This window comes from Tamandua tetradactyla, chromosome 12 (genome assembly GCF_023851605.1).
Source record: "Tamandua tetradactyla isolate mTamTet1 chromosome 12, mTamTet1.pri, whole genome shotgun sequence".
Classification (NCBI taxonomy): domain Eukaryota; kingdom Metazoa; phylum Chordata; class Mammalia; order Pilosa; family Myrmecophagidae; genus Tamandua; species Tamandua tetradactyla.
The window spans coordinates 26632927-26650422 of record NC_135338.1 but is presented as its reverse complement, the minus strand read 5'-3'; the positions used below and the strand labels follow the sequence as shown (position 1 = coordinate 26650422).

Sequence of the window (17496 nt, the reverse complement as noted above, 5' to 3'; positions counted from 1 at the left end):
TGCTTTGGTTGTCCCACTGCTTGTGAGAATATCAGGAATTCTCCACATGGGGAAGTTGAGTTTTCCCCCTTTCTCACCATTCCCCAAAGGGGACTTTGCAAATACTTTTTTATTCACTGTTCAAATCACTCTGAGATTTATCGGGGCATCACTCTAGACAAACCTACAAAGTCTCATGCCCTACTCAAGGTCCATGTACTTATGGTGTTCAATTAAACTGTCCACATAAGTTATATTAGAAAATGCACTAGTCAAATTATAAATTTTGTACCAAATAAACATTTTTTGCTCTCATCTTACATATAAGTTTTAAAATAGGAATTACCATTTATTTTCAACATCTTGCAATATTACATTCCTTTGTTCTTCCTCATGCAAAAACTTTTTTTTTTAATTATCTTTTTTTATATCACTTTTTAAATGTTCTTTATCCCCCTTTGCCTTGTCCTCAAGACTTGGGGCCGGGGCTGGGGGGAAGGGGGTTGGGATTTTGTGAGTCAGAGAAACATGCAGAAGGAAATGTAATAAATTCACTGGGATGGAGCTTTTGTCCTTTAGAACAAGGACTGATGAGAACAAGGGGATAAAAGGGCAGGAAGGGAAGGGGAAGGGGCAAGGTACGTAGACAGCGTTTGTTGGAAAGGGCCATGATGGGGGTGAGCAGCTTTTGAGGTTGAATGTGCAATACAGGAAACTATGCAGTCCTTTCTCAGATTCCAAGACTGAATCAATAGCTTTTAGGTGGCCAGAGCTGCTGGTAGCCAGAGGGTGCTCTGTGCAAATTAAAACAAGCCACCCCCTCCTTTGGGTAGATGCAGGCCAGATTCAGCCCCCATCGCCCCTGGGCTCCTGTACTAACTGTATGGGGTGGCCCTGTAGGGTCCCCCTGTCTGCAGGGCAGTATGCATTTGTGCTCAGTATCTGTCCCTGTTCTCTTGGAATCTCAGCCGGCTTGCCCAAGTCAGGGTCCCCCGCAGGCTTGGGGTCACCCACAGGCTTGGGCCCACCCATCAGCTTGCCCAAGCCCTGAGGCCAGCAGTGGATCAGGAGTGTGGTGAGGCTGGGAGGTTCCGGTACCTGCTTGCCTCATTCAGTTCATTACTCTGATTCCCTGGCTGGCCTTGTGACCTTCCAGAAGCCAGTCCTGAGCAGAGGAACTTCGGTTCTTCTCCCACAGTCCATGTGGCCTTGGCCCCCACTCCCTCCCCGGGAGGCCGGCACCTGCGAGAAACCCAGGGAAATCCCAGTGGGAGCTGGGAGATGGGGTCGGGGACTCGGCTCGCGTGGGTGTGGCAGAGAAGATGGGGAAGCGTCTGAGCTGCCCTCCTGTCCCCGCAGGACGTCAGCAACGCCTGGGGCTGCCTGGAGCAGGCCGAGAAGGGCTATGAGGAGTGGCTGCTGAACGAGATCCGGCGGCTGGAGCGGCTCGACCACCTGGCAGAAAAGTTCCGGCAGAAGGCCTCCATCCACGAGGCCTGGACGGACGGTGAGCCAACCGGCGCCCTGCCTGCCCCCTGCAGGCTTCTGTGCCCCCTAACCCGGCCGCCAGGCTCCCGTGCCCCCCTAACCCGGTTGCCAGGCTCCCGTGCCCCCTAACCCGGCCGCCAGGCTCCCGTGCCCCCCTAACCCGGCCGCTAGGCTCCCGTACCCCCCTAACCCGGCTGCCAGGCTCCCGTGCCCCCCTAACCCGGCTGCCAGGCTCTTGTGCACCCCTAACCCGGCTGCCAGGCTTCCCTGCCCCCCTAACCCGGCTGCCAGGCTTCCGTGCCCCCCTAACCCGGCTGCCAGGCTCCCATGCCCCCCTAACCCGGCTGCCAGGCTCCCGTGCCCCCCTAACCCGGCTGCCAGGCTCCCGTGCCCCCCTAACCCGGCTGCCAGGCTCCCGTGCCCCCTTAACCTGGCTGCCAGGCTCTCGTGCACCCCTAACCCGGCTGCCAGGCTTCCCTGCCTGACTAACCCAGCTGCCAGCCATGAATCAGTTCTGCTCTTGCTTTTTGTTTAGTTTAGCCTGGTCTTTGACTACTTCTGCGACATTCGCCAAGTTCCTTAGCCTTCTGGTCACCCCAGATTCCACACCTATAACGTGGGGAGAATAATGGCACCCCCCACACCCCCATACAGGGTATGAGAGTTCAGTGAGCTAACACACGAAGCACTGAGAAGAGTTCCTGGCCTAGTGCAGCGCCATTTAGGTGCTTGTTCATCGTTCTTCTCATGTCATCCTAATTGTCTCTCCCCCCCACCCCCACCCCACGTCAGGTAGGCAGGGGGTTCAAATCCCAGCTCTGCCTCTTAGAAGCAACATACATTTGAATCAGGGCTGAACCTCTGGGCTTTGGCTGCCTCACCCGTAAAATGCAGACAACAGCGGTTCCCTCCTCATCGGGTTGCTGTGAGGAACATTTTATGCCTAGCGCAGCGCCTGGCACATACTACACACCCAGTCGATAACAGCTCTTGACATTTTTCTTCCCTCCCTAGAGCCCTTGCGTTAGCACATGTACCCACTTCACACCCATGGCAGAGCCTGGTGACTGCTCATTGGCAGCCAGGGTTACCTCTGAAGAGAAAACCATACCTGGAATAGTCCTTTTCTCAGAACCGGGCCAGGGCTGGAGATGGAAGGAACCGGCCATTTCAGCTGGAACCCCTGGGGCAGAAACCCTTGACTTGGCTGAGGGAGCGCAATGCCCCAGAATGCCCATTTGACCCTGCTTTATAATCCTCAGACCTGGAGATGAGCACAGAGGCCACACCCGATAGCACCGGGTGGCCTTTGGGGGTTTGGCTAGGTGGGGAATGGGACTCCCCTTGACCCAGCTAAGGGGGCTTGGGCTTAGCTCTCCACAGGAAGGACATATGCTGGGCTTGGTACACGGGGATGGGAGCAGCTGTCCCACCTTCCACTGTGCATGTCCGGAGTTATCTACCCAGGCGTCGGTGGTGCAGAGTCAAAGGGGGATGTGGGGACTGCCCTGACTCACCCCCATGCTTCTGTCGTGTCTCCCCCGAGCCAGGGAGCAGCTAACCAGCCACCTGGAACGGTGTGAGAAGTGCCGGCACCACCACTGGAGAAAACAGTTTGGCTAGATGTATCCATGCCTAGTGATTTTCTTGCCCTCTAACCTGGGAATTCCATTTCTTGAGCCTGTAGAATTGCCCCTAATAAACACAACGAACACCCTGTGCACAGAGATATTCGTGGGGCGAGCCGGGGGACCTCCACATCCCACAGTAGGGAGGACAGTGAGTGCTAAGTCGGTGGTTTTTCAGCCACCGGACAGGCCGTAAAACCCTAGCATCGTACATGTGAAGCCCACGGAGCCAAGGTAGAAATTCTGATCATTTGCTGTCGAAGATTCTGAAAGCAAGAAGTGTAATTTATATGTACCCCAGGGTTTTTACCTGTGACAGCAGGCAGGAAGAAAAGGCTGAAAAGGAATACAGAAGGAATTTGTGTCATTTAAATTTTTTTTAATTGTAATCGCATCTTTAACTTAAAATTTGTCATTTTTAAGCGTCATTGGAGGGTGGTGCAACAGTGGCTTAGTGGCAGAGTTCTCACCTGCCGTGCCAGAGACCCGGATTCGATTCCTGGTGCCTGCCCGTGCAAAAAAATAAATAAATAAAATAATCAGTGGCCTTAATTACATTTGCAACATTGTCCTACCATCACCACCATCCATTACCAAAACTTCTTTATCAAACAATCTCTGTACACATTAAGCAATAGCTCCCTCAGCCCCCCAGCCCCAGCCCCTGGTAATCAACCCCTAATCTACTTTTTGTCTCTAAGAATTTGCTTATTATTGGTATTTCATATAAGAGAAATTATATAATATGTGTCCTTTTGTGTCTGGCTTACTTCACTGGACATGTCTTGAGGTTCATCTGTGTTGTCACTGTCAGAACTTTGTTCCCTTTTATGGCTGAATAATAGCCCATTGTATGCATATCCCACATTTTGTTTATCCATTCATCTCCCGGGGAACGTTTGGGTTGCTTCCACCTTTGGGCAACTGTGAACCGTGCTGCTGTGAGCACTGGCGTGCACGCTTCTGTTCCAGTCCCTGCTCTCAACTCTTTGGTACATACACAGAGATGGGACTGCGGGGGTCACGTAGTGATACTAGGCTTAACTTTTGGAGACATTTACAAAGTGTTTCATCTGATTTTCTCTTTCTGTTTTCTAAACTTGTTATGAGGTTGTATTATTCTGATGTAAAGTAAAAGAACAGCAGAAAGGTGAGAAATGCCATATTGGGACACAGCCCCACCCCCACCCCTGCCACCCAGCCAGCCTCCTTTTGCCGATAGGAGCTGTGCAACTGTGCAGGGTGCAGGGACACAGAGTGGGCATGTGGTACCAGTGCTGCCCCTACAGCCCCTACAGCCCCAGTGTAGTGTACCTGTGGTCAGGGAGGCTCTGATCATGGGGTGGGGAGGGGACGTGCAGAAAGAGCTGGAGGTGCCGACTGCGCTGGGTCATGGGAGAGGGTGGGGGCTGCATGGTTGCTGGTAAATTCTAAAGGCGGGGTCCCCCGAGGCCCTCTGCTGGGTTTTTTCCCAGCTAGACCACAGAGCATGGATCATGTTTCCAGCTGTTTGTAAAGCTGACGTGGTGCCCTGTATGTTCCCACGTGTTCCTGCACAGCCTTCACACTTACCCATTTTTAATGACCCTGTCAGGTGCTGCCTCGAGGGGTAACTCTCCCCATAGTTGGATATTCCGGTGGCTCACCTGCTTTCTGGTGCTGCTGATAATCCTCTGGTGACTGCCTCCTGGGGAGGCACCTCGGGAAGTGGGCTCTGGCTGCTGCTCAGCCCCGCGCCTCCCTCTCTCCATCCAGGCAAAGAGGCCATGCTGCGGCAGAAGGATTACGAGACGGCCACTCTCTCGGAGATCAAGGCCCTGCTCAAGAAGCACGAGGCTTTCGAGAGCGACCTGGCAGCCCACCAGGACCGCGTGGAGCAGATTGCGGCCATTGCACAGGAGCTCAAGTAGGCTACACCCTCCCCAGGCCCCATCACCAGCGGGCGGCGAGGGGCCGCGGTGTCGCAGTGGGATTTGGGGATGTGGCTGTGAAAAGTGAGAAGGGTGGGAACACCCAGGTGCCTAGCAGGAAGGGGTCCGTACAGAAGGCAGAGGGCACCCCCAGGAAAGATGACTTGGCAGCCTCCAGGTGGGCAATGAGCTGTGACTGGGCCCTTGCTGTCCCAGGCCTGCCCCCTAACCTGTAAGGACCAAAGGATGGCCAAGCTTTGGCTCTGAGCTCTGGGCCTCCTCGCCCCGGGCCTCAGCAGCCCCTGCCGTTGGCCATCGGGGTCATGGCTGGCACCATCTCCAGCTGAGGCTGGGTGGGAGCCCTTAGAGAGGAGGACTGTTGGCTTTCTTTGGTGGCCTCTCTGGGAGAGCCTGGGGAGGCCCTGGGACACAGTGCACCCTTGGCCCTTCCAGCATCCATGAGCTCACACTGCAACCCCAGCCCTGGGGAAAGGGAGAGCAGGCCATGGAATCAACCCAGCTCATCTGGCTCTTTCTTGTCTCTTCTCTCTCAAGTGAGCTGGACTATTATGATTCACCCAGTGTCAATGCCCGATGCCAAAAGATCTGTGACCAGTGGGACAATCTGGGGGCACTAACTCAGAAGCGGAGGGAAGCTCTGGAGGTGAGAGCCCCTGAGGAAGACCTCAGCCTGCCATTCACAACTCTGGGTGCCCCTTCCTGTTTCTTGAGTCTCTTTGCTTTGAGTTAAAAGACTCCCTTGGGTTCCCCAGAGCTCCCTGCTCCTGGTCTAACTGTGGAGGAGTCACAAAGATACTGATTTGGACTCTGCCCAGATGGAGATGCCACCTCTGTTGCCCTGACCATATCTCATCCTCCCAGTCCGGTGCTCTCATGAGCTTAACCACAGCCATCGGAGAACGTCCTTATTCTCCAAGCACTCTATGGGACAAGACTGGAGATTCCAATGTGGGGTGGTCTGTAGATCCCACATAAGAATCGTGGTCCAGAGAGAGCCTCCTCTTCCTTCCTGGGCTGGTCCAGTGCTTCTAGACTCAGACCTCTTGAGACTCGTCAGAAGGCTCTTGGAGGCTATTGCAGGGGGCTGGGGGTGGGGAATTCTGGATATCACTCTGCTGAATTCTTCCTGCCCTTACCCCATCCGCACTCCCAGAGGACAGAGAAACTTTTGGAGACCATTGACCAGTTGTACCTGGAGTACGCCAAGCGGGCTGCGCCCTTCAACAACTGGATGGAGGGGGCCATGGAAGACCTGCAGGACACCTTCATTGTGCACACCATCGAGGAGATCCAGGTACGCCTCAGCCCCGCCTGGAGGTCTGTGAGCCCACATTCTGCAGCGTGCATTCCCTGAGGACCAGCCCTGTAGGGTAAACTGAGGAAGAGCATCCCAAAGCTGCCAGAGATTTGAAACTTTTTCATTTTATTTATTTTGCCTAGGTAATATATGCACACAGCACACAACCCCAAAGATACACATACCATGAGGTCTCTCTCCCACCCCTTGTCCTTAGTGTCCCTCCCCTGAGATAAGGGAGGCCAGACAGTCTCTGCATATACAAGCAAATACACATATTAACATATGGCCTCCTCCCTTTTTTTTTTTTACACAAGGAGTCACTTTTATTATGTGCTGTGTCCTAAACTTTGAGTTTTAATTTATTTAGCAGTTACCTTGAAGCTCATATCATATCAATAAATAGCTTCTTCATTCTTTTATATAGCTCCAGAGTATTAGTTTTAAAACTTTTTTACAAAGAACTGAGGACACCAGGGTTGGGGGACATCACCTGGGAGGCAGACTTGCCAGGGTCCCTCTTGTTCACGGGATCACCATGAGATGGTGAATGCCCTAGGGTGGTTGTTGCCAACTTTACCCGCCCCAAGGATGAAGCTGTTGCTTTGGTGGCTCTGCCTTCAGTTTCCCAGGACCAACTCTGCCATGCTGGTTTTCAGCCATGAGACTCCTTGACTGGTGCCTCTGGGGCTCCCAGCTGGGGTGAGATTGGGCATCTAGTGGCGCTTCCCCCCACCTCCACTGTGGTACCCAAGTGACTGTGCTTCTGCTGCCTCCCCCATCTCTGCCCAGGGACTGACCACAGCCCACGAGCAGTTCAAGGCCACCCTCCCTGACGCTGACAAGGAGCGCCTGGCCATCCTGGGCATCCACAATGAGGTGTCCAAGATTGTTCAGACCTACCATGTCAACATGGCGGGCACCAATCCCTACACCACCATCACGCCTCAGGAGATCAACGGCAAATGGGACCACGTGAGTTGAGTTGAAGGGCTGGGTGGGGCCTGGGCTAAGCCAGTTTTAAGTTTCATAAGAGTGGACTTTTTGCATCTATTTTTTTTTTCACTGATTGGTTTTCATTGATTTCACTTTTTTCACTGTCACAAAGTAAATCATCATTATTTGTCAAATAAAGGGATGACCAAATTTCCAGGACAGGTTGGGTTCTTCACTCCTCTTCCATTACCAGTGACCCCTTCTCCTCATGGCTCCTCCATTTTCTTATCTGAAATATGGAGCATGGGTGCACGGGTGGTTCAGTGGTAGAATGCTCACCTTCCACGCGGGAGACCCACGTTTGATTCCCACGCCATGTACCCCCAAAACCAAAAAATGGTCAGGTGAAATATGGGGTAGGTGGCCAGCCCATCCCTGATGTCCCCTGGTTGTTCCCTCCCCAGGTGCGGCAGCTGGTGCCGCGGAGGGACCAGGCCCTGACGGAGGAGCACACCCGCCAGCAGCACAACGAGCGGCTACGCAAGCAGTTTGGGGCCCAGGCCAACATCATTGGGCCCTGGATCCAGACCAAGATGGAGGTAAGTCCCCCATGGGAAGCAGGGTGGGGGTCTTCCCCTCACCTTTCCAGTACCATCCCAGCCAGCCAGGCTTGGCTGGTCTCCTCCCGGGGGCAGGGTCCCTGAGGACTGTGGTCCTGAGCCCACAGAGGGGCGAGGAGGTCTATGCAGGAGAGGCCAGATGAATTGATCCCAACATATGCTTTGGGAGCAAAGACCAACAGAGGGACACCACCAAGGAGGCACACAACGAAGTCTCGCGGTGGGGGGGGGGGGTGGCTCTTGGGATAACTGATTCAGCTTAATCCCTTTAGCTCATCTGGTTGACCAGGTCTCCCCTTCCTCCATGACTGCACCTTCTAAGCAACGTATTTGCTCACAGGAAATGGTATTCCCCAAAAGAGAGCCATACCTCGATCAAGCCTAGAATTTCACACTCAATTGCATGGGCAACAAAGAAAGGTGCTGTAGAAGAAGGGAGGGATGCCACTTGTGCTGGAGCATGGGCTCTGAGCTCCTGAAGGGCAGAGACCATGTCGAGTTCACATTTGTGTCTCCTCCAACCCCACCACCTCTACGTGTGCTGTAGATGCTCAGAATGTTTCTTCTGGATTGAACTGGTGGACAGAAAATCCTTTAATGAACAGAATTGTTTACATGGATGAAGGGCAGACAGACAGAAATGGAGATTAGGCCTGGCCTGCAGAGATGGGTTGGATTCTGATGGGCCAAGACAGGCACTGCTAGAACGGGAAGAACCAATTCGTTGGGTACAGAGAGGGTCCCTGGGGTGGGCAATGATTGGAAACAAACCTTGCGAAGGGGGTTTGAGTGCCAAGCAGAGGCATGGACATTTAAGTTAAAATTTGCCTTCAAATCTTGGCCTTGCCTCTCCTTTCTGCAGTTGACAGATACTGGAGAGACAGGAAGTATCTCACCCAGGGATAGTTCTTGTTCTAGGCCTTTATGAAGCATATACCAGACATGCCAAGGTCACCATGGCCTTGCCCATGCTAAATAACTGCTCTGGGCTTGTTATTTATGAGTAATGGGCTCCTTAGGGCTGAGGTGGGAACCGAGAATCCTCTGAAGGGTTGACCCACGACCTTGGAGGCCCCAGTTTCCACCCCAGTGGCAGGGAGTGGCATAGCCTGAGAAGGTGCCTCTTCCCTGGATGAGCAGGAGATCGGGAGAATCTCCATCGAGATGCACGGGACCCTGGAGGACCAGCTCAGCCACCTACGGCAGTACGAGAAGAGCATCGTCAACTACAAGCCAAAGATTGACCAGCTGGAGGGCGACCACCAGCTCATCCAGGAGGCCCTCATCTTTGACAACAAGCACACCAACTACACCATGGAGGTGAGTGGGGTGGCCTTGCTTCTCCAAGCAGGGAGCCCTGTGTCCCCTTCGGGGCAGGGGACGGGGTGCCCATCGTCCAAGGAAACTGGCCTGAGTGGGTACAATAAACTCACACTTTGGAGTGAAGAGGCTGTCCCTAAACTCTTCACCCCGAAACTCTTGGTCTTCAATCTTAACACCTTCTTTAATTACCCGAGGTGCTTGACAAGAAGGAGGGTTTCCAGCCCCATGCTCAGAATTTGATTGACTAGGTCTGGGATGGGACTGAGAAATCTCCAGTTTGAACAAGCACCTCTGGTGATTCTGATGCTGATTTCCAAACACTGGTTTAGGAACCTGCTTTCTAAAATGACTACTTGTTTTGACCATGAAGGAGTGTGTGGGGGGTGGGGGTGGCAGCAGTTGGGTTTAGGTGTTCAGGGAATCACCCGTTGTTTTGTCTTTTAATATTTCCCACTACCAAATCCGCCTGCTTCCTGCCTTAACCCCCTACCCATATTCCTGGTCTCTCTGCTGTCCCAGGCAGTGGCCCCACCCCATCTAGAAGGCTGCCGCACCTGCAGGTTTCTCTTCCCCTTGGTGACCTCTGCGAATCAAGACGAAGGGAGGAAGAGTTGGGCAGGGGCAGCCCAGGGTCCTGGCCTGGGTCCCCTTTGCTAACAGGCTCATCTTCTGCCCCCTTCCTCCCCTTACCCCAGCACATCCGCGTGGGCTGGGAGCAGCTCCTCACCACCATTGCCAGGACCATCAATGAGGTGGAGAACCAGATCCTGACCCGGGATGCCAAGGGCATCAGCCAGGAGCAGATGAATGAGTTCCGGGCCTCCTTCAACCACTTTGACCGGGTGAGAGTCCCTCCCCCTCGCTTGCTTAGAGCAGCAGCCCCCAGCCCTACCTCAGGGTGCTGGAGGGCCCATCCCTTGAAGGGATGGTGCTCAGGGCTTGGGCTGATATGCAGGGGTCTGCTACTGGTCAAGTGCTGAGGAGGAGGAGGAGTGCGAGGGAGGACCTGCCATCAGCCTGTCCTCACGCATTGTCCACGCACGAGGGCTGTCCTTGGAAACCCTGCTCTGTTGTCTCAACCTTCCCTGCCTTCCCGGAGAAGGTCCTCAGAGTGTGGGTAGAGACTGTGACCTCTGACCCTTGCTTCCCGCAGCCCCAGGGGAAGGCCCGCTGCCCACTGGCCTTGGGACTGCCCCTCGCCTTTGCTTCTACTCAGGGGCTGCGGAAATGGACGGAGGGGTGGCAGAAGCTCCCTCCTGCCCCCTTGAGGCAGTGTTTGGACATGTCAGGATCGTCGGTCCTGGGTTCTCATCCCAGCTCTAGGACAGGCTGGGATTTAGGTGGCCTGTTCCTACCCAGGACCCCGGGAGTAGGGGTGGGGGTGGGTGGTGTGGGCAACCAGGAGGGGTGGGAGCATGGGGCGAGGTGCTGTCCACCACCCCTGCCTGCTTCACTGCCCTCCAGGCACCTGGGGTGGTGGTGGGGATTGATGAAGCCCTCAGGGTAGCCAAGGTTAGGATATCAGGGCTGGGGGGTGGGGAGACTGGGGGGCACTTTCGGGGGAGCTTCTCACCTTCGTGGCTCACCGTGCTCCCCTCCGGCCCTGCTTCCCAGAGCAGGGCTGCGTGTGCTGGGGAGAGGACACCCGCTGGGACCTCGTCCGTGTGTCTAACCGTGTGCACTTTTATTTCCCCTCCTCCCCACCCTCCCACCCTCCACCCTCCCCCTCCGCATGACTGTCCACGTGTCTCCCCACACACGCCCCCCTCCGCCTGGGGCATGGCCCACTCCCCACCCCTCACGGCCTCCACCTCCCTGGCACCGCATGGCTCGCTGCCTGGCGCACCGCGGCCCCAGGATCACTCCGGCACGCTGGGTCCCGAGGAGTTCAAAGCCTGCCTCATCAGCTTGGGTTATGATATTGGCAACGACCCCCAGGTACTCGACTCCTGCATGGAGCACGCTCAGGGGCAGCAGCCGGGGCGAGAAATAACGCGTGTTTCTCCTTTTTTCTCTTCTCTCTCTCTCTCTCTGTCTGGCTCTCCCTGTCCCCCCCTTTCCTGTGGGCCGCGGGCCTTGTCCTCTCCTGCCTGCCCCGTGACGGGCACCTCCTCCCACTACTCCGACCTCTGAACTCTGCCCTCGGTTGTCTCTCATGGGAACCCCCTCGGTGCCCGCGTTCCTCTCTCCTCGCCGCGTTCCATCATGGACGGATTTTTGCATCTGCCCGCTGTCTTCCTCCTTCCTGTGGACATTTCCCCTGGATACGTATTTGCATCTTCTCCTACGTTCCTCCTCCCCTTCCTGACTCCCCAAAACCGTGAACCCTATCCTGCCCCGTCCTCCCGGCCCTGGGCCGGCCCTTCCTCTTCCCACCTCTCTGACCCCGCCCCCGTGTCTTGGCACCACCCCCCCACCCCCATCCCCACAGAAGAAGACAGGCATGATGGACACGGATGATTTCCGCGCCTGCCTGATCTCCATGGGTTACAACATGGTAATGTAAACCCCACCCTCCCTGCTGGGCCATGGCGTGGCCCGCCCTGGTGAGGAGCGGCCAGCCAGCTGGAGACGCCAAGTCCTGGCCATGGCAGGCTGGAGGCCCTGGTGCTGCCTTCCTTGGAGGGGCCTCAAGTTTCTGGTCCTTGCAGGACTTGGCACCCTGAAAGCCAGGCCCGATCCGAGGGCCTTTGTGCATCCCAGAGACCTGGCTGTCTCTATCAGTCTCTGTGCCAGTTTATCTTCTGGTGCTTACTGTGGAGACCAAGGCTTTTCCATCATGAATGGCTGGGCTGACCCCAAGGCTAGTGGGAAAGGTTGGTGTTTTGGACATTCTGGGTTTGGAGTTAGCTCTGCTGCATCTCATGTGAGGCTCCAGCCAGGCGTGCTCCCCTCTGCCCTTGGCCCAGGCCCAGACACCTATCCAGCCCTCTGGATCTGCCCTACTCTCTTACAGGCCAAGGCCTTCTGAGCAAGCCAGGGTGGGGACTTGGCTGGGCAGCTGCTGGGCTATGGGACAGAAGTCCAGAACCTACAGGCTGCCCTACGCAGGTGCAAGGGCCCAGGTGCAAGAGGCTCTGAGGCCCGGGGCTTAAATCCCAGCTCTGCTATCACCAGTTTAACAGGATAACAAGCTTGTTATCAGGGTTAATGAACAGATGCAAATTGCCGAGCACAAACCTGGCATGTAGCAAATACAGTGTGGGGGGCCAGAGTACAGATGCTGGCGGCAGACTGCCCGAGTTCAAATCCCAGTTCAGCTACTTACTGCCTGTGTGACCTTAGGCAAGTCACTTAGCCTGTCTGGGCCTCAGCTTTCTTTTCTTAAATAGAGGGAGTAAGATACCTACCTCAGATAGTTTTGGTAAGGATTAAATTAATTTCAATTAAAATATATAAAGCACTGGAAATAGTGCCTGGCATATAGCATGTGCTACATGGACATTAGCTGTGGTGATTTTTACTATTTATGGCATCACCATTATTTGCTCTAAGAAGAACCCAGGCATCTATAGTGAGTGGGAATCCTGAGCTAGGTCTTCACTGTTGGGTGCTGTGTCCTTTACACTGTTAGGACAACCCAGGTCAGGGCAGGGGGCCACTGTGCCCTCCTCTTTCACCTACAGTCTACTCTGAACCCCCAAGGGCTAGATATTCCCGGAAGGCCATGGGCTGAGAGGCTGACAGGTCCTGGGGCTGGCTCTTCTCTCCAGGGAGAGGCAGAATTTGCCCGCATCATGAGCATCGTGGATCCCAACCGTCTGGGGGTAGTGACGTTCCAGGCCTTCATTGATTTTATGTCCCGCGAGACGGCCGACACAGATACGGCAGACCAGGTCATGGCTTCCTTCAAGATCCTGGCTGGGGACAAGGTGGGTTTACTACAGGTGCAGATGCCATGCTGGGGTGGCAGCACTGACTGGACTCTGACCTGGAGCAGAGAGGGTGGGATTGGACAAGAGCGCTCCAACCCTTCTTTCTTCCCAGGACCCACTTCATCTCTCCTTGCTACTCCTCTCTACCTATTTCTGTAATGCCTTGGGAGTTAGGACACAGTTTTAGCTTAAGGGTATCCCCTGCCTGGGGTACTGCATGTCAACGAGGAACTCCTTCGCGAAGTGTCTGGGGATGAAATGACAGTGATGGCGGGGTGAATAGTGGGGTGGTGTGTGTGACCGGGACATGGAGAGGCCATCTGAGGACCCCTCAGACTTTACCCTTACATCAGCCTCCAGCACTGGTATGGGGACATAGGTGGGCACTAGGATGAGGAACTGTGGGAAGCAGGAGGGGGGCGTGGCTTTCATTTTTCTATCTTGAGCAGCAGTCAGCTCTGGGTTTCCAAATCTCCCAAGTGTACCCTGCAGTGCCCTGCCTGCCAGTGGAAAAGTAGGAGGTATGCAGAGGGGCTGTCTCTATAGAAGCCCAGAGGCCCAGTTCAGCACTTGGCTGTCTGAGATGATCACTGTGGACCTGCATGTTATGCAAACATCACCATCTCTAGCCTAGAGAGCTGAAGGGATTTGTAGGAGCTTCTAGTATAAGGCTCAAGGAGCATCCAGAGAAAACTGGGGGCTCTGGGACCAGGCTTCTCTCTGAAAAATTCACAGGCTCATCCTTATGCCATCCTTCCCTCAGGGCTGAAAAGATTCAGTGTAAACAGCAAAAGCCAAGAGGAAGCATAATTTCCTAAATGTCTCAATCTACAAGTTCATAAAGACTGAAACTACAGAGAGGTTCTCGAAGGTCTAAGCCTAAGGACACCCTCCTTAGTTTCATAGGACCGGTCCTTAAAATCATCCCGTTGAAATGACTCATTTTGCAAAGGAGGATCCTGAGACCCAGAAGGGGGATTGTTATCCTGACTTTTAGGGTGACATGTGGGCAGCCTCCTCTCCCTCAAACTGGGCTCTAGGGGATTCTGGCAGAAGGGCATGGGGTTCCTGAAATAGGCAGCTTCCAAACAGACCTGGCAAGCCTGAGAGGAGGGGATGGCAGAGATCCAGGCTGGAATGGGGCAGGGGCCAGCCAGACTTCGGATGCTGTCTATGGCAGAGATGCCCAAACCATCTGGATACTTAGTGAAATCTGCTGGAATGCACATTAAAATTAGACTCTGGCCATGGCCTCCGGAGAGACCATTTGAGTGGGTGCAGGGTCCTCTAGAGACGCAGTTTCACAGGAACGCCTAAACCTGCTCTAGGACGTTGTTACTGAAGAGTACGGTGATACATGAGATTATAGGTCTAATTAGCACGTTAAACTATCCTGGAAGAAGGCTAAAGTAGGTATTGAAGTAGAAAACATGCGATGAAAAATATCTAAGCCTTAAAAAGAGGGGGAAAGTTTTCCCACGCACAAGAAGGGGCCAAAACGGGGACAGGGTACCTGAGGTCGTAAAATGCCGTTTACGGCCGCCGAGTTTTACGGCCGCCGAGTTTTGCGGCCGCGCCGCTTTGCGGCCACGCTGACGGTGCGCTCCAATCTCGCAGAACTACATCACGGTGGACGAGCTGCGCCGTGAGCTGCCGCCCGACCAGGCTGAGTACTGCATCGCGCGGATGGCCCCCTACACCGGCCCCGACGCCGTGCCCGGGGCTCTGGACTACATGTCTTTCTCCACGGCGCTCTACGGCGAGAGTGACCTCTAACCCGCCCCGCCTAGTCCGGCCACCCTCGCCCCCGTTCGCCGTGCGAGCCCCGCCCTGCGCCTTCGCTGTCCTCCTCACCCCACCTCCCGCCCGGTTTGGTTTCCGCTCTCCGCCCCGCTGGGCGCGAGCTGGGACTCACGTGGCATCCAGCCTTCCTGCCCGCGAAGTGACAGTTTATAAAATTATTTTCTGCAAAAAAGAAAAAAAAAAGTTACGCTAAAAAAGTTTAAAAAAATAAAATTTAAAAACCACATATTTTATTATAGAAAAAGTATTTTTTTTCTCCACCAGACTTAAGTGGAAAAGAGGACAAATTAACTGTTTGCACCGAAGTGTTTTTCTTTTGTTGTGACGTAGAAAAATAACCAAGCACAATGTTATAGTCCATCCTTTTTATTGACTATTTTTTTTTTAATTGCTCTATCCGTTTCATCTGCTGTATTCATTTCTCCAATCTCATGTCCACTTTGGGGTGGGGGTGGGGGATAGGGGGTGATCTTATCAAAAGGCACATTGGTGCATGTGTGTTTGCTAGCTCACTTATCCATGAGAATATTTTACGATATTAAAGAGAATCTTTTGAAATGGCTGTTTTTTAAGGAAGATAATTTATGTGGCTTGTCTTTTCATTTTTAAGACTAGGGGTACGATTAGCCTCTTATTGGCACACACGTGCTTTATTTTGTTTTTATTTTATTTTATTTTGTTATTGCTTTTTAAAAATGGCCAGGACAAACTTGGAGAATGTGGACAATTTGATAATGCTTGGCACAAACCGTATTAAAATATGGACGCTTCTTTCACAGATCTTTGCTTGTTCCTTGCTTGCTGTTTTCTAGAAGTTGCTGTGGAGTCTCGGATGGGATGGGGCACCTGAACTCGCTGTTCACATGCTTTTGACCCCAGTGCAAACTTCTTATATTTCACTTTCATTTTTTAAAGGAAAAGGTGTTTCCGAACAGGGCTTCTATGAGTTGAAAATAAGGTCCTAGCCCCACCTTCATTTGTATTCTATCCGGAGTTAACAGAGGGCTTTGAGACACCTTCAACCCCCTACCTCCTTTTGCCACAGGGGATAGATTCATTTGTCACTACAAGAGTTATCTCACCCCCCACCCAGGCTGCTGCACAACGTGTGGACCCTCAGCATCACCTGGGGGGCTTAATTGGAAATCCTCTAGGGATTCAGTACTCCCCCACCCCCACCCCCAACCTACTAAATCCACCACCCCTGTTCTACTAAATCGGAATCTGCGTTTTAATCAGATCCATGAATGATCTGTCTGCAGGGCTCTAGTGTCTCCCATTCTTTCCTCACCTCTTCCTGTTCCCTGAGGCTCTTACTCAAAAGTGCAGGGCAGTGGAGACTTACTAATTATGTTAATTTGGAAGCTGCCAGAATGTGATACACCAGACCTGGAAAGCCTTTTAAAAAGGGAGATTTAATAAATTACGAGTTTACAGTTCTAAGGAAGTGAAAGTGCCCAACTTAAGGCAACAAGAGGTTACCTTCACTCAAGAAAGGCTGATGGGTCTGGACCACCTCTGTCAGCTGGGTAGTCACGTAGCTGGCAACTGCTGGTACCTTGCTCCTGGGCTCTGTTGCTTTCAGTCTTTGCACCTGTGGGGGTTCCTCACTTTGGTTCTCCCTGGCTGGCTTTCCTCTCTTGGCTTCCCTTGGCTCTCTCCAGGTTCTGACATGCTTAACATCTCATTGCAACCGTCTGCTGGGCTCCAAGCACCTCCAGATATCCGTGTCTCTGTGCTTCAAGTATCAGCATCTTTGTCAGCTCTGGGTTCTGTTGTTTCTAAGGTTTCTTCAAAATGTTCCCTCTTTTAAAGGATTCCAGTAAACTGATCAAGACCCACCTGGAATGGGTCTCCATCTAATCAAAGGTCACACCCACAACTGGCACCATATCAATGTGGAGATGATATAATCTGATGAGTCCAACCTATAGTATTGAATCAGGATTAAAAGAAATGGCTGCTCACGCAAGATTGGATCAGGATTAAAACATGGCTTTTCTGGGGTACATAGTACTTTCAAACTGGCACACCAACATCTCAGGGTGCTACAGAAAGGCAATTTAGCAATTGAAGCCGTAGATTTGTGTTCAGCTTAGGGCTGTGTCTAGAAGTGAAAGGGTTTGGTGTAGCAGTTGCAGGGAATTGGGTTTGTAGAATCAAGACTGCCAGAATTCAAATCTGTGGCTGCCATTTCCAAAGACGCGTAAAGCGTAAAGCGTACCTTGCAGTTACCTCATCTATTGAAGATAATAGTGTTGTGAAGTTAATGCTTTCACACATGCAGCTCATTGCAACGTTAGCTGTGGTCAATTTTATTTTAAGTTTTGAGGGATTTAGTTGAATCTCTTAAAAATAGAAGACTCCTTAACATGATATATCATGTTAAGTTATATATTGAAATTTACTGAGCTGGGGCCTTGATGCAAGGCTTTTTGTTTAGAAATTATTTCAATGAGTTTCTGGAACACCCAGTACTGGGGAAAAGGGCTATTGGGGAGGGAGCCCTGGGAAAGAAGGCTCAGTGAGCATGGAATTTGCTTTGGGAAACCTTCCTATAGGTTTTACCACTGTCTGGTAGAAGTTCTGTAAATTCTCATTGAGGGGCCTGTTGTG

The 17496-nt window shown here is 52.9% G+C and overlaps 1 protein-coding gene across 6 annotated transcripts in view; it reads left to right on the top strand.

Moving 5' to 3' along the window:
- ACTN1 (actinin alpha 1) overlaps positions 1-15658 on the top strand; it is a 94605-nt gene extending 78947 nt beyond the window's left edge. For 3 of the 6 annotated variants that reach the window (XM_077122821.1, XM_077122819.1, XM_077122822.1), the window contains exons 11-21: positions 1339-1486; positions 4851-5001; positions 5561-5669; positions 6180-6320; positions 7116-7298; positions 7724-7858; positions 9020-9199; positions 9898-10044; positions 11060-11140; positions 12916-13074; positions 14695-15658. In XM_077122821.1, the coding sequence (XP_076978936.1) occupies positions 1339-1486; positions 4851-5001; positions 5561-5669; positions 6180-6320; positions 7116-7298; positions 7724-7858; positions 9020-9199; positions 9898-10044; positions 11060-11140; positions 12916-13074; positions 14695-14853 (1593 nt within the window). In that variant the 3' untranslated portion in view covers positions 14854-15658. Of the gene's footprint in view, positions 1-1338; positions 1487-4850; positions 5002-5560; positions 5670-6179; positions 6321-7115; positions 7299-7723; positions 7859-9019; positions 9200-9897; positions 10045-11059; positions 11141-11633; positions 11700-12915; positions 13075-14694 lie in introns of all 6 variants that reach the window. The other 3 variants (XM_077122825.1, XM_077122820.1, XM_077122823.1) reach the window with 2 other exon arrangements.
- Positions 15659-17496: the final 1838 nt, after the last annotated feature.